A 16920-nucleotide genomic window follows, 5' to 3' on the forward strand; every position below is an offset into this window, starting at 1 on the left:
TCTGATTTTATATGTGCCGGAAATCAAGCTATCAGGAACACCGTATTTATTATTGGTGGCAGAAATGTCCTCTTTGTAAGGTAGCGTTGAGTTGAATTATGAATAGATGCGCAGACTCTATTACCCTTGATCAACAGGCGGATATCATGTGTTGATATATTGGTAATCAGGAGCAGCTTCATCCAAGATGGCGGACAGTTCTGACGAATTTTGTTTGGTCCGTCAGTTTTGAGGCAGTTTGCGTATATTTCAAGGTCTTAAGTTCTCTTAAAAGAATGTAAATCCTTTCTTGACGACTTTGTTTCCGCGTTTGTCTAGATTGCCGGACGCAGGAGTGATATTCCAGGTCAACACGACTGTTACCGATGTTGACGATGTCAAACAAGCCATGTTCGGCGAGTCTTCAGACAACAGACTGGGACAGTTTACTTTAGATGGGAATGACACAACATTTGGGGCGATATGTGAGTCTGTACTTTGTTGTCAATATCTAGGATTTGCATGGGGTGCTGGTTTGGTGAATTTGAGCCAAGTGTTCAAACCATTTGCTATAACAGTGTTATAGGAGCGATCTCGATGAAGTCATTATATGCCACAGCTTGTTGCACTGGCAAAACACAGTCGGTAGACAAAATATGAAATTCATAATGCTAATATAAATTTGATCTGATAACTTGAGTATGATGAAGTAACATCTAGTAACATACTTTTGCCTGCCAGTTGTCGAATACCCTGGTATAAACATTAACAGCAAAAGTTTCACGCTCACATAAATTGTAATTTCAATATCATGATGAGAATATGTGTACAACCATCAATCTTTACCTGCATGTATGCAGGTATGGTTTTGATGCTGGTGGAAACTTTTCGGTAGCCGGGGATGTAGGGCGCTGTATCTCGTGAACGGATGGTGCGAGCACGACGATTTTTGGTACGTGGGTTGGGGGTGGTAGCCTGACACTCAGGTGTGATTTTGGGCCTCCTGGCGCTTGACCTTGACATTGAAGGTGGCATTTTTGGTGTTTTTGGGGCACTTTTGGCGCTGTGTGTCCGGAACGATACGCGCGATTGCGACGATTTTTGGTGCATGGGTGGGGGGTTGTTGCCTGTTGCCTAGGATTGACTTTGGGCCTTGTCGCGTTTGAACTTGACCCGTCAGGTCGAATTTTGTGTCCGGGAGGGGTGTTTCCGGAGTTATATCTTCTGAACGGCTGGTGCTGGCGCGATGATATTTGGCACATGTGTCGGCGGTGGCTGAATAATGCTCAATTTTGATTTTGGCGCCCTTGGTGCTTGAACTTGACATTTTAGGTTACCTTTTGTGCGGGCACGGGGCGTGCGCTGTATCTCCGGAACGCAAGGTGCCATTGTGTTGCCATTTGGTACGTGAGTTGTTTGTGGTGTCCTGGTGGTCAGGTTTGATTTTGGGCCTCCTAGTGCTTGAACTTGATACTGTATAGGTTGACCCTGTTTTAGTGTGGTTGGGGCATCCTCCCAATATCTGCTTGGTTTTAAAAACAGATTATGGTTGGGTGTAGAACCATCATCTGGCCTGGGCCACCTTCAATGTATCAGGTTACTTAGTGGCACTGACAGTTTGCCAGATGACGGGAGTGTGCCAGATTATATATCTGTTGGTCAGGTATAATTGGAGTTTGCTTATTACTCTTTGTGGTGTTTCTAGAGCTGTATAGTACTGAGTTTTAAGTTCCGGTACAAGTTCCTTTACCCTGTTGGCAATCATGGTTGAACTTGAACTTAAACAGAAGAAGATGCAATTTTCTAATGTGGAGGAGAACTGTATAGAGTGTGGGCATAAGAGAAAGGTATGTGTATGATTTGTCCTGTGTTTCTTTTTGTTTCTTTGGTAATGCCATTTCCATACTGTATACAGGTAATTTGTTGTTTTGGGCTAGTCATATTCGCTTGGTTTTTGGGCCTGCTTAATCTATGGTACAGGCAGGGTTAAGTGGTGGAGGCTTAGCTTTGTTCTGTTTTGAATTCAGTATCGTTTGTTGCATTTTGTCGCGGCAAATATATGATGAAATTCCCCTTCTAAGCAACTGCTCATTGGTTTGCGGGGATGTTTGCTGGGTGTTTGCTCTGACTACAACAGCTTCTGAACTTTTCAAAGCTTCCATTGCCAGCAGCTTGCCATCTATAAATGGGATTGACAAGGACATTTTTCATAGTAAATTGTGCTGTTAAATTTGGCTTAGATACTACAGGAGATTTAGGTTTGGGTTGGATGGATTGAATGAAAATATCATACCACCCTGGGGACTAACTGTTGCTGCTGCATGGGGGCTACCACTATTCATATTGTCTAATGTCTATGGAACTACAGATAAAAGTATCATTGGTCAAATTATGCGAGTAACATTCCGATGTCAAGTGAATAACACCCCAGAAATAAATCTTTAATGAATATCATTGGAAGAACACAAACCAAGGAGACTTAGCAGCTGCATTAGGTCAGTACATTGAAATAGGAAGATATTAGTATATCATGTGACAGAGTAACTACATGTGCATGGGCCATCTGAGACAAAAAAAGGTAGCGTCTCAACAACTTCAAAGTACTGTGGTTGGTTACATACTTAAGAAATCCAAAATAAGTAATGTTCATCCATGTCCAAACTTACAAATTCAGAAAATGGAATTTCAGAGTCAGACTTTTGCATGGTGCACAACCAACACGGTAAAAAGCTCATTTTTCCAACCACGTACCACAGACAAAAAGGCAAAAATACACAATAGGTCTACAGAAACCCAATACATTTCATGCAGGCCTGAGGTCTACGAACTCTTGTTTGATTTTGAGTTCATAAATAATAATATATTATGTATAATAATTTTCTTTTCGATGAATTTCAGCTTTACTGGTGGCCCTGCCAGACTGCAGCTCAAACAGCACCCACAACTGCAGTTCCAATGCAGACTGCAAGGAGGAGTACTTTTACTTCAGCTGCAGATGCAAGGATGGCTACACTGGCAATGGGACACACTGTGAAGGTGCTTTTCTGCAAAATTCTCCATGAAAATCATGAAGCTCAGAATTTTTGCACTTGGTAAAACTCTAAATCAGAGTCTAATTAGCTATTTTTTTCTTTAATCATTCTTTCAATTAGCTGTGGAGTCCAACTACATCTCCTTCAAGATCCTGGACCTGGATCCCACCAAAGACTATGACAACAAAACATCAGCCGACTATCTGGAGCTGACAGAGTTGTTAGAAGAACTGGTCAGGAACATCACAGGGGACATTCTCTCTGTAGAGTTGTTTGATGTCAGGTAATAAGTACATTGCTTTTGATAACAGTTTTTTTGTCATCTTCCACCAAAGCTTAAGACTAAGAGTAACATCAACTACGCCATCAACTACGCCAGCTACACTAAATTACATCCCATGGTTTATAGTCATAATTCATGACCCTTCAATCTATCATGTTCACTTTTCCTCACTTTTTGGCTGTGTCTTTTCAGGCTACCAGATGCAGGAGTGATTTTCCAAGTCACCACCACTGTATCAGATGCAGCTGAAGTTGAACAGAAAATCTTTGAGGAGGCTTCAGATGACAGACTTGGACAGTTCACCTTGGAGGGAAATGCAACAACATCGGGTGATATCTGTAAGTTAGCAAAAGTGGAAATCTTTCTTGTGCATCAATTTACTTTCAAAGACTTTTTCTAATGGAAAACATTTTGATACAATGTAGTTATCAATAAGATTAGGGTCACAGTGTATTAACTTGCTTTCAGAAACTCTTTATAACATACATCAGAAACCATTTTGATAAACCAACATATTTATGGAAAGAAGTAGGCATGATCTCCTTGGCCAAATTCTGACATTACAGACTCGTATATGTATTCTGTATCACTCAATGACTTATGTTTGTGTTTGCAATATCAATGTAGCTCTCCTAGTGGCATTGCCTGACTGTGCTTCTAACAGCACCCACAACTGCAGTTCCGATGCAATCTGCAGGGAGGAGTATCTGTACTTCAGCTGTGAATGTAAAGACGGCTACATTGGAAATGGAACCTACTGTGAAGGTATAGAAGAAGTCATAGTATCCAGTATTTGATTATTTCAAAAGTACAAAATTAGTATTCATGTACATATATCTAAGTCAGTACCACCTAATACACAAAGTCTAATGCAAAATTCAGTCAAGTACACTTTCTGTTACATTTATTCCTTTTGATATAGTGGCTTAGTGGTTTTAAGTTCTTAGCTTAGAATCTAAAGGTTTTAGGTAGGGTCTTGTAATGGTATTTGGAATTTGATTCTTTTTATAGCTTTGGAGTCCAACTACATCTCCTTCAAGATCCTGGACCTGGATCCCACCAAAGACTATGAGAACAAAACATCAGCCGACTATCAGGAGCTGACAGAGTTGTTAGAAGAACTGGTCAGGAACATCACAGGGGACATTCTGTCGGTGGAGCTGTTTGATGTCAGGTAAAATAACAATAAAATCTCTTGACCTATTTTTGTATTAGTTTTTGTGACAGTATTGTGAAACTAGGAGCAACAGGAAAATTACATTTAGGTGTGATATCTCTTCAGATATACAAATCTTTACTTTTAGACCACAAGTCTTTATTTTTGCTCGTGTGACAGTCAGAAGGCAAGTGGCTGACTGAGAAAACTCCACATGGAGTGATGGAATTTTCAACCAATCAGAGATCAGAGGACAATGCCAGGTTGTGACATGTTTTTCGTACACAATATCTGGAATCTCTAACAAACCGCCAGGAATTTTCCATGTTGAAAATTTGTCTTTTATTCTTTCCTGCTCAATTGTTTTTAGACTGCCCGATGCAGGGGTGATATTCCAGATCAACACCACAGCAGCTGATGTAGACAGTGTGAAACAGGACATTCTTGAGGAAACAGCAGAGGATACTCTTGGTGACTTCACTGTTCAAGGGAATGCTACAACCTTTGGCCCTATTTGTAAGGAGCTTGATTGCTTGTCACTAATATTTATGCTTAGATGAGAAAAGGTAGATGACTTTAAGGATTTGGGGGCATGTAATCTTACAGTTTTGGTAGTTTCTTAAATCTACATTCGTTTAGATACATTTTATTGCCCAGTTATGTCCGAGCACAAAGTTAATGCAGCTTTTTTTAGTTAAATTTACTGGCCGAGTTTAAGATTCGTTGATATTGATAGACAATGTTTTGATTGGTTGTTAATGAATACCTGGAATGTAACAGTATGACAAAAGAATGATTACCAAGAGGAAAATTTCCAGTTTGTGATGACAGATCCTGTAAGAATGACTTTCAAGTGTAGGAAAAAAATTTACAATTAAGTTTTTTGTTTTGTCAAAATGCAGCTCTCTTGGTGGCACTACCAGAATGTGACGATGCAAGCACAAACAACTGCAGTTCTGGTGCAGACTGCCAGGAGGAGTACCTGTACTTCAGCTGTGCCTGTAAAGAAGGATTTACTGGGAATGGAACTACCTGTGAAGGTATTTTAGATTTTGTCATGTCATCTTAGATGTATATGGAAGGCTAGAGGGTACAATCTTCTTTTTAACCAGACTATTGGGTCTGCCTATACAATTGTGGATTCTACTGATCCAGTAAAGACTCGGATCTATCCTGAGTACCATCCCCTGTAGTGACCACTGGCTAAATACTCTCATTGGCTGTGTTTAGCCCGCAAATGTATTGAGCCAGCAATCACTACGGAGGTTTGCACTCAAGCTAACTTGGGTTACCATCCCCATCAACCTTGTAGTCTCTACCAATAGAATTGCTAATTCTCTGAGATCTCAAACAGTATACCTTTAACATTAATGCATGTAATGTGTGCAATTCCTTCTTCAATTTGATTTAGAACACTTCGATAAAACAACATTTTACCCATAATGATTGCAGCTATCATGTTTCTTTTTAGTACAGTATATAACAGTAACTGTAACAATACTATATGCTGTGTGTTCCTGTTGTTGTTACAGATAATGATGAATGCGGTAATGGTGCAGCAGACTGTGACTCTAACGCTGTCTGTACCAACATCCCTGGTTCCTACACCTGCCGATGTGACTCTGGTTTCCATGGCAATGGGACCTTTTGTAAAGGTATGTAGTTTGGGCCATTTTGTTCTTGCCCTTGCAATTCATAAATCAATGCTCTAAAAGCAAGTCATCTGGTACGGGCAAGAATGATCTGCAGTTTTAAGTAGATTATGGGCCTCAGAACTACCCCTTACATGCAATGTGCAAGTAGTATTGTCATGGTTATGCATACACAAAATCAAAGTCAAACCTGTACATTCAAGTGACTCTACATGCATAAGGACCACCAGGTCATTGATGTCAAACCTGTAGAAGTGACCACCTCTGCACAAGGACCTCCTGTCCAATGTGACCACTTTTTGATGGTCCTGTACATAACTTTTTCCACTGACGCAAGCACCAAGAATCCTGTCTATATTGACCACCTATCCACATAAACCAATTTTTTAGTCCCTTTGGTGATCTTCCTCGGCAGTCTGTACTGCATACAATGCCAGTGAAATGATCACTGATTATCAAAAGCTGTCCCTTAATGATTACAGCTGCACTGAGTAATTTTTGTCCAAAAAACGTAGGCTCTGTCCTTGGTGATGAACTGTTGCTATTTACAATTGAATGTTTCTAAGGTTAATTCAACAACAGTTTAGTGTTGTATATTGAGCAGTTAAGTTGGCTATTGCTTATTTCAATCCAATACCACAACTTATGCACATTTTTATGTATTATATATAGTATAGAAGAATAACTTTACTGCGCGATAGTTGTAACAGGTACAATGTATGGCAATCTGTGCATACAATGGAGTTGAACTATGTACTACTACAACTAAACCACTCTAACTACTTTAACTCTAATCATATGAGTAGTACGTTATACATGGATATTTCTGAAACTTTGATGTTACAAAAAATGTTTTTGCTTTTCCTCCCTACAGAGGTGACCAATCAGTACATAGCATTCCGGATGACTGACTTGGACCCAACCATAGACTACAACAACACATCCTCACCTGAATACCAGGCTCTCAAAAACCTGCTGGAAGAACTGGTCGGAAACATATCAGCTAATATCATAGGTGTGGAACTGATGGACATCAGGTAAGTGTACTTAATTCTTTGTTGTTGTTGTTGGTAATAACAATGTTGTTGACTTTCTCTCTCTCTCTCTCTCTCTCTCTTTCTCTCTTCATGACTTACTCCCCCACCCTGACTTACTCTCTCTCTCTGTCTTACTCTCTCTCTCTCTTTGACTCACTCTCTCTCTCTCTCTTTGAGGCCTCCATTTTATGTGTTCAAGTCTTGTCCTAACAATTAAGATTTCAAGCAGATTTTGTGATTTGTATTTTCTCCAGGTTGCCAGATGCTGGTGTGATTTTTGAGATCAACATCACTGACAGCTATGTGAACCAGGTGAAGTCTGCTGTGTTTGCAGAGGGGGGTGATGGGACTCTGGGCATGTTTGCTGTAGCAGACAATGATACAACATTTGGGGACATATGTAAGTGTCTAGGAGAGTATTACCTTCACTTGTCTAGCAGTTTTGGATGTGCGTGTAGGAGTATGTTTGTTTATTTGAGTATCTATGCTGCGTCCACAACCTAATCATTAGCAGCTGTGCTAAACTGAGTAACATTTTAGTACGCTGGCGAGCAGTGGTGGGCATTCACTTTTCGTTTGAAGTTCTGTAAGTCTTTATTATGTGTGTGTGATTAGCATAATTGAAGAAGCTATACATATAGTAGAAATATTTCACCAGTGGATTGTCATAAAATCTAACATGTGAGTTGATCTTAGCAAGATAAATGTTAAGGTCAAACTTTGGATCCCCTGGTGAGCTTCGGTAGTACTGCAGTCAGTCTTCTTGTTTCTGCATTTTCTGTTCTGGTATGATCGCGTAATGAATGTTTTGGTGACTGGTGATCATGGAAATACTTTGATTTTTGCAGAAGATAATGCGAAAAGGTGGTTATTGGATTTTAATCATCTTAGGCATATGATCATTTAACTTATAGCAGGAAAAACAATAAAAGGCACTATGTTCAAAACCTATTTTCTCTCAGCCTTGAAGGTTGCTCTACCGGAGTGCAGTGATGGAACAAACAACTGTAGTCATCTGGCCAACTGTACAGAAAGATATCTGTACTTTGACTGTGACTGTTTCAAAGGCTATGCTGGGAATGGGACATACTGTGAAGGTGAGTGTCTGAAACTTCTACAAGTACTTGTAGAATGGCACTCTGGTCAGCCACCATTGCAGAAAAAATTCAACTACAAAATGCCAGAGAAGCTTGAAAGCATGAAACACTGGGATGCAGATTAAAAAATAAAAGACAGGCACAAACTGAACCAGCACCTTTTTACACAGCTTAGATTATGCAGCAAGAAGGATATAACAACAACTTTGTATGTAACCATTTTTAACATGTATCACAGCATTATTATACATGTGTAACAGTTGATTTTTTTTAGAATTTCTGATGTTTGTTCACAGTCTGTCGCTGAAGCCTTTTGAAATAAGTGGATTGAGGAAAGATGCTGAAAGTACTTATTACATTGACCAGAAAGTTTAAAATACCCTTGTCTTTCAGATGTGGATGAGTGTGCCCTTGAACTAGACAACTGTGACGACAATGCCATCTGTGACAACACCCCTGGCTCATTCACATGTCAGTGTGAAAATGGCTACCTGGGCAATGGAACAGTCTGCAAACGTAAGACTCCAGGAATACTTCCTTATATAGTACTAGATTTTTATCTGTCTTAGAAGCAGCAAGGCCACAAGAATTCTTAATTTCTAAGAATACTGGAAGTGGACATTAAATCAATGTAAAAAGGGGTCTGAAATGAAGTCTTCTCCTTGGTACAGACAGTTCTGTGAGTGAATACATTGTGTATTACAGTGGTCAGGTTGAAGTTATTCTTTTAGTTCTCCATTTTCATTGCACCTGTGCTAAAAAAAAGTTGAAATGTTAACAGACAAAAATATGGAAGTTGGTGTAACCCGGATACAAAGCATGCATGTTTAACAACTAATATCAATACCACGTTTTTGTATATTTTCAGGCATTGTATCCACATATGCATCATTTAAGATGCCAAATCTACAGCCAGTACAGGATTACAAAGATGAAAATTCTACAGCATACAAGGCTCTGGAAGACTTTTTGGTGTCACTTGTAAGTGTTTGATTTGCTCTTTCCCCTGATATTTGTAAAATCAATTTTCTTTTCTAAGCAAATGATTACTGGCTGCTTTTTAACTTTGTTCATTTTTTTTTTTCATTTTAGGTGGGAAACATGTCAGATGAGGTCACTGGAGTTAAGCTACTGGATGTCAGGTAATGTTATGCAATATGCTGTACGTTACCATTTTAGCATATCTGTATTTCTACATAGACGAAAGTATAAGCCCACCAATGTACTTGCAGTGAAAGATGCATGTTTGGATGCAATAGATATATGTAGATAACAGCGTAATATGAAATGAATGAAAGACTGAATAAATTTGCATTACTAGCATTGATTTTTACTTGAATTCATATTATCATTCTTTTAAGACTTTAAGTGAAGAGAGAGCTCTTGAAGTGATAGAATGAATTGGGCTAGTGAACTTGTCCCACCCTGGTGGATGCTACCTAAACCATTGGACTTTATGACATATAAATTGTATTGTGGTTTCCACACTTGTCTATGAATACTCCTGCCCACCCAGGTTCCCAGAGGGAGGAGTAGTGTTGGAGCTGAGAGTGACAGAAGATGAGCTGGCTGACGTGTACGATGCCATCGTGGCCGAGGGTCTGGATGGGATGGTCGGTCCCTACACTGTGGAGGGGAACGCCACCACAGTCGGAAACATCTGTATGTACATGTGTAAACTGTCATGATAAATGTTTAATATGTCATACTTTGGACACAATAATGTTCTGCTTCCCAGTGTAAGGGCCTCTTCAGGGCAACTAATACTTCCAATTTCCTCTCATTTTTAGAACTTACTCACTCATAACTTTTAGAACAGTGTGTCCAATAATTGACACCTGGGCGCATGCCTTGCTAAAAGCCTGTAGATATGGCATTTCAGACCGGGTGAAATTGTGTTTTCTTGTTGTGAATTTTACTCATGGTTCTGTTAATCACATACTATTAGGCTTCTACATATCTATAGAATCATCTAAAGGTACCACTCAGGCATTGTAGATAATTTGATAATACCGGATTCAGATATTGCCTTTGCCTTAGGCCTAGGAAAAAAATGTTGTGTTTCCTGTTTCCCTACCTACCCTAAAAAAACCTGCCGACCCTAGACTTTTTTTTTGGGTGGGCGGTGGAGTCACATAGCTTTTAGTTAGAATTTTTATTTAGCCTGCTTCCTATTGAAGTAAAAGACTGCTTGTCCCGTCTAATGAAGGATAAATGTATCTATCATGCACAAAATTTAAGTTTGACATTGAAAGACAAGTGTCATCATGCATTTCAGTTTAATTTGTTCAACTGTATCGTAATATATATCACTAGAGTTTTGGCCAACCTAAAAAAATACAAGAAAAAAAATAATAATAATCCCTACCTACCGACCCTAATTTTTTCAGGACTGAAACAGGAAACACCACATTTTTTTTCCTAGGCCTTACCGTACAATGCTGTCATTTCCCCACTATATAGCCCTGCTGGTAGCCTTACCCGAGTGTAACAACACCATCACTAATGACTGTGATCCTGAGGCCACCTGTGTGGAGGAGTACCTGTTCTACACCTGTGTATGTAACCATGGATACACGGGAGATGGACAACAATGCACAGGTGACTTCCTGGACTGACTTCTTGATCATATCATACATACATGTACACACTCAGACAAATCATTAAATGAATCAACGTAAAAAAAAAAAGACACACTTATAAAAAGTGTTAGGGGACCTTCCTGGTGTGCGTGGATCAAACCATTCCTGCTAAGGCTTACGTCACATTTCCAAACCGGGGCCCGGCCGGGATGTTTTAAGAAATGAATAATTAAAATGTATACCAGGTCCTAGATATATACACAAACCATGCCCATGAATCTTATTTTGACATTTTGTGTATTTTGATGTCTTTCATATATTAACTCTTTTCGCTTCCAAAAGCTGCCCGGCCGGGCCCCGGTTCGGAAATGTGACCTAAGCCTAAATGGGGTAGGGAATTTTCCAGAGCAGCCTTGTAACCTCTGCTTCACCTAAATGTAGGGACTCAGTTAGTCAAACTTGCTGAAGCTTGATGTTTCTGACTTAGGGAAAAGAGATGCTGCAATGAGCGTAGTTCAGTACCTAGAAGTGGTCTATGGTCAGTTGCACTGAGCAAACTCCTTAAAAAGTGAAGAAAAAACACCAAGGTTCATTCACAGTGTTATCATATGCATGTCTTTTTTCATGCAGCAAAGTTGATTTGGAACTTTTACTGGTATTTTCATCTGCATTTGCTGTATTCGCATATTCATGCAAGATTTAACTTTCTGAGAATTAACACACCATTAGAATGATCAAACAGGTATAAAAAAACTTCAAAAGGGTCACGAGAAGACCAGAGATTTAGGATCCTAAATGACTATTTTTCTGTGACATTGCAGATATCGATGAATGCCAGCTGAACCTAGACAACTGCCATGCTGACGCTGACTGTACCAACCTCCCAGGATCCTTCAGGTGTGACTGTAAGGACGGGTTCTACGGAAATGGAACACATTGTGAAGGTTGGTTCTTCAAAGTTCAACACATTCCTTAAGATAATGAGTGCAAATGCACATTTATGTACCCAAAATTGGAGCTGATTTTTAACTGCAGGTACACCTCAGTGCATCTATATATATAATCTTTCTATAATACTATTTTATAGAGTTACATGGAAACTATAATTGAAGCTGCTATTTTACTCTAGTATGCAGAATATTTCTGACATTCCAGGGTTAGAAAAAATAAATATTACATAAATTTTGTTGTTATAGTTCAATGTCCAAATTTGGAAATTAGGTGTACAATTTCAAACCAAAGGTCTAGAAAATTGCGGTAACGCTAGTTCACCTTTATCCGCGGGGTAACCTATATCCGTTGTTTAAAAAAAGATTACTTGGAGATCATATCATATCATGTGGTGGTTTCAAACTGCAATATTTTGAATTTATTATAATTTGAAATCACTGTCCGTAGACTTGATATCCCTAAGCACCCTGTTTTTTTGTAGAGGTTACAAGACGAATAAATGTGAACTAGCGTTTAAGTTTGTAATTAGCTTTGCTGACATTTGATCAAATTATGTTGAACTTGTTTCTCCCCGCAGCCATTGTTGCCAACTATGCCTCCTTCAAGCTGCTGGACTTGGACCCCAACATCAAGTACTCAGACCCAACCTCCCCTGGGTACCAACAGCTGAAGGAACAGATACAGGACTTGGTAAGTGGAATCTCTCTTTCTTAAAATTGTTTTCAAGAAATGCATCTTTTTGTTTAAACTTGGAAGTTTTCATATACAACATTACACAAATATATACTCTGCTCAAATGCAACAAAATTATTTTTATGTAACTGTCACTAATAATTCAAAAATGGTTGAGAATTCAAAAAGTTAAATTTTGAAAATTACTTAATCTTTAAAGCCTAACCTTTAATAGATTTTTTGCATACTTAAGCTTGAGACCTATTCTTAGAGGCTAGTCCATCTTTGGATTCTGTCAGATTGTCTATAGTATGATAGAGGTTTAGGATATAATAGAGGCAGTGCTAAAAAAATAAGTTGCACCAGCTTGGAGCAAAATGTGGTTCGTTGCATCTACATGACTTAGTGTGCGAGTGGGTATTTCAGCCACTTATAGAGGTACCTTTATCCAACAGGTGAGAAACAGCTCAGATGCTATATTATACATAAAGAAGATAACAGAATAATCTAAGACTTAATATGCGTCATACTGATCACACAAATTATCAACAATTTGATATCATTAAATAGAATGATACTCTAGGTTTCCTTACATTTCGTAAAGATGTAAGGCTTGACAACGTATCATTGTTAGAAGCTACTCAACATTCAAGTCATTCACTTCACAATTTTTGCAATATGTTTTCTCAGATTAGACTGAAGACAGTAGATAATATGGAGATTTTTTTCCCAACAGGTGAGAAACGTCTCCGATGCTGTTGTATCAGCTGAAGTACTGGAGGTGAGGCTACCTGATGGTGCAGTGGTTCTCCAGGTGAACACGACAGTCACACAGGTGGACAGTCTCAGGAGAGACATCCTGGATACAACTACTGACGGCACACTGGGAGATCTACCTGTGGATGGCAACCTCACCACTTTTGGGGACATCTGTAATCATTCCATCTTTACATTTTGTAAAAAAAAATAATGTTATTGTAATGATGAGACCATTAGGTTGTTTCCCAAGTATAGTTTACAGAAACTCTAATAAGTTTTTTTATTTTATTTATTGGTTTAGCAATTCTTGCATCTTATTCTTAGAGATTCTGTCGAAGTCAAAAGTGGAATGCTCTATCTTTTTGTAGCATCCTTGTCAAGAAACCAGTAACAGGTTTTGGACTGGTAGACTTCATAGAGCCAACGGGTTTCCATTTATACATTTTGCGACTACAATACAGTACTGTGCATGGACTTCAGTTTGTGGCATGGCGCTACCGCAAACTTAAAACTAGCGTGAACACTCCGCATTTACATTATTTGACTCTCACTTCTGGTTCTTCTTTTTATTAACAGCTCTCCTAGTGGCTCTCCCAGACTGCAGCTCAGACACTACCAATAACTGCAGTTCCAATGCCACCTGCAAGGAAGAGTACTTCTACTTCAGCTGTGAATGCAAAGATGGCTTTACTGGAGATGGTGTCAGTTGTCAAGGTAACAGTTTCATCATCATGATATTTGATCTGTGCAAGCAAAACACATAGCACTGGAGGAGCTAGGTCTTTGTGCTACGATACATAAACTATTGTTCAATATGATAAAATGATAAGCGGTTATGGTGACTGGGTTCAGTTTGTGTTTGTTTGGAATACTTACTTGTAAATCAGCTACACTTTCTGTAACCATTACAAAGTGCTGAACTGGGTGCTGCGTTGACTTACTGGTCTTGCATTTTTTGCACCTCAGTTTAGATCCTTGGCATTTTCATGTAGCTAGGCTTAGGTAGTTTTAAGGATATATTATTAGTCATAATCACAGTGAAACTACCATGGTAGTTTACAATAATGCCACATCAAACATTTTAGCATGTAAACTTTTTAACATTCGAAAGGGAACACTTGCAGATTTGCATATTGGCATATTGCAGTACTTTGACCATTGAATGTCATCCTTAAAGTTTCCTGACTTAAATCCTGTGCTTTGTCGTGTCCCCAGATATAGATGAGTGTTCGCTGGGTTTAGACGACTGTCACAGCAATGCTGACTGCAGAAACACTGAAGGCTCCTACACATGCGCCTGCTCAAGGGGCTTCACTGGGAATGGAACATTCTGTACAGGTAATTATAAGTAATTTATCAATGCTCACTCTAAAATTGTCAATGGATACTGCAATGTTGGCAATGTAATATAAATTTTTGTTATAATATCATTCATCAAGTCTTGAGATACAATCATCATACAATAATCAAGAAAGCTATATAATAAACTACAAAAGAATGGGCAGATTTGTGTATATATAACAAACTTTGATAATGAAGGTTTGACTAAGAGCCAAAATAACCAATAATGAACCACCTTTTTACAGCTATAACAGGAACAACAACAATTCAACCTACAGTAACTGGAACAGCTGTTGGTAAGACAGTTATTATAGCCTTTTGTGTAAGCAGTAAGACAGCTGTCAGTTTAACAAAGAAAAATATAGAAGCATAGCTTTATTACAACAGTCATTGAGTTTTTCTCTGCTTATGTTAACAAACCTTGATTATAGCCTATTGCCTAAATCTCAAAGACAAGACTGGACTATTTGGTTTCTTCATTTGTGTGTTATTATAGTCCCTAGACTAGAGATATTTTTTTTATATCTGTTACCAACATAGATTTTTTAACCCTCTTAAAGTGATATATTAAACAAATCAATTTCTTATGTTAGAAGTGACAAGAAGCCAAATTTATATAAACTTAGGCTTTCTCATTTTTTTGTGTGACCTGTACTCAGCTCATTTGGGCAAAAAGTACATTAAAGGGTTTTCATTCATTCCTTTATCCTGTCCTGCATCTACAGACGGAGGTTGGAGTCTGTGGAGCGGCTGGTCCAACTGTTCAGCCAGCTGTGGGGTCGGCACGCAGGAGAGAACACGCCAGTGCGACAGCCCCCCTCCCCAACATGGCGGCCGGGACTGTAGGGGACCGGACAGACAGGAAAGGCTGTGTTTTAGTGGACAATGTCCCCCTGGGTGTAAGACAACATATTTTCTTTCCTTCTCATGCTTTCAACTTCTGTACAAATTTTATTACGTTACACAGTACTATTAGTACTTTACTAGCAATAAAAGATATTTGAGGTTTTCTGCTAAATGTTCTTTGTTGTTCACAGTATTTGTCTCTTTTTCTTTTTATATATCTTTATTTTTCTAGAAACATGACATTGTATGACTTCCAACATGATGTGTGAAAAATAAATGTGATCCTCTGTTCGTATTTCAATCATACCTGAAGTATGGAAAAGTCTGTTTTCAGACAAGCTTAGAACTGTCACACAAATTTAAAGTTGTAGGGTCAGAAAGGTATGATTCAGCCTATATGGATAAAGATATATAGACAGAGTGAGAGAGATGATGGTTCATCTTTGTTTTGTTTTTGTGCCTGCCCACAGTTATTGACTGGTGCAGTGATGCGGAGGACAGGTGTGGCCAGGTGAGCCATGGAGGAGTCTGCACCCTGGCAGGGGCCGGCTACACCTGTTCATGTCAGGTCGGCTGGCAAGAGGTCAGGTCAACGGATCGTACCATGTTTTTAAGATGTGAAGGTGAGAAAAAGTGTCAGTTTTAACTCACATATTTTAGGAGTAGACTGAGTAGATTTTAAACGACAGTATACACTTGAATTTAGTGTAGACACTTGTAGCTATCCAGCTCAAGAAGACAAGTTTGCAAAACAAGATCACAAGGGTACATTTGGGAATATGGCTGAATATTCTTAACTTTTTGTATGTGTGCTGTCCTTGGTACTGAAAATGTTGGTGACTTGGTTTCACTGAAAATTGCCCCAACTTTGATTAAGTTACAAACTGCTAGATGGAACTAACATTTTCTTCAATTTGCATCAATTTAGATTGTTGTTTCTTGGTATCTCTATTACTGTTTCACTGTATCACTTTGGTGGCTTAAAAAATATAAAAGGAACTTACTGTCTTTCTTTTTTACTTTGATTTGAAGAGCAGAATTTAGTTTATTTTACATTGTACTAAATGGTATAGAAAGAAGATCAGAAGTCAATGTTTACCTTTGTTCCATTTCCAGATGTAGATGAGTGTGCTACTGGCCAGCACGACTGTAACAGCACCTTCTCCAGGTGTGTGAACAACCTGGGAAACTACACCTGTGCCTGTCTGCCTGGGTTCACACAGGTGGAGGGGACATGCGAAGGTGGGTGGGAACACTTCCACTTTTAGTGCCAGTAGTCCATCAGTTTCACTTTGTAATGACAATGGATTTTCAGCATGCTTCCGACACACAAATTTGTATTGGATATGGGGCTAGGCAGCTAAGGGATGAGATTAACTAGTGACAATATTTGAGACTGAATGCAGCTGTAGATTTTCCAATGACTATAGAAGCAGAATAAAGTGACTGATGATGATGATATTTGAGATGCAATACTAATAGCCAAATCTAGGCAATGCATGTTACATGTCACTGGTGTACATGTATACATCT

At 38.9% G+C, this 16920-nt stretch overlaps 1 protein-coding gene across 1 annotated transcript in view; it reads left to right on the plus strand.

Annotated features, from left to right (window-relative positions):
- Positions 1-257: 257 nt before the first annotated feature.
- LOC118425020 (fibrillin-2-like) overlaps positions 258-16920 on the plus strand; it is a 21913-nt gene continuing 5250 nt past the window's right edge. Inside the window, exons 1-26 of the mRNA XM_035833835.1 lie at positions 258-464; positions 2878-3015; positions 3132-3294; positions 3487-3632; positions 3922-4059; positions 4306-4468; positions 4821-4966; positions 5353-5490; positions 5983-6105; positions 6977-7139; positions 7394-7539; positions 8102-8236; positions 8630-8752; positions 9105-9217; positions 9329-9378; positions 9753-9898; positions 10700-10837; positions 11640-11762; positions 12347-12459; positions 13178-13373; positions 13777-13914; positions 14416-14538; positions 14787-14837; positions 15267-15440; positions 15858-16010; positions 16504-16629. Of these exons, the coding sequence (XP_035689728.1) occupies positions 389-464; positions 2878-3015; positions 3132-3294; positions 3487-3632; positions 3922-4059; positions 4306-4468; positions 4821-4966; positions 5353-5490; positions 5983-6105; positions 6977-7139; positions 7394-7539; positions 8102-8236; positions 8630-8752; positions 9105-9217; positions 9329-9378; positions 9753-9898; positions 10700-10837; positions 11640-11762; positions 12347-12459; positions 13178-13373; positions 13777-13914; positions 14416-14538; positions 14787-14837; positions 15267-15440; positions 15858-16010; positions 16504-16629 (3442 nt within the window). The 5' untranslated portion in view covers positions 258-388. The remainder of the gene's footprint in view (positions 465-2877; positions 3016-3131; positions 3295-3486; positions 3633-3921; positions 4060-4305; positions 4469-4820; positions 4967-5352; positions 5491-5982; positions 6106-6976; positions 7140-7393; positions 7540-8101; positions 8237-8629; positions 8753-9104; positions 9218-9328; positions 9379-9752; positions 9899-10699; positions 10838-11639; positions 11763-12346; positions 12460-13177; positions 13374-13776; positions 13915-14415; positions 14539-14786; positions 14838-15266; positions 15441-15857; positions 16011-16503; positions 16630-16920) is intronic.

The sequence above is a fragment of the Branchiostoma floridae genome, chromosome 10 (genome assembly GCF_000003815.2).
Source record: "Branchiostoma floridae strain S238N-H82 chromosome 10, Bfl_VNyyK, whole genome shotgun sequence".
NCBI lineage: Eukaryota > Metazoa > Chordata > Leptocardii > Amphioxiformes > Branchiostomatidae > Branchiostoma > Branchiostoma floridae.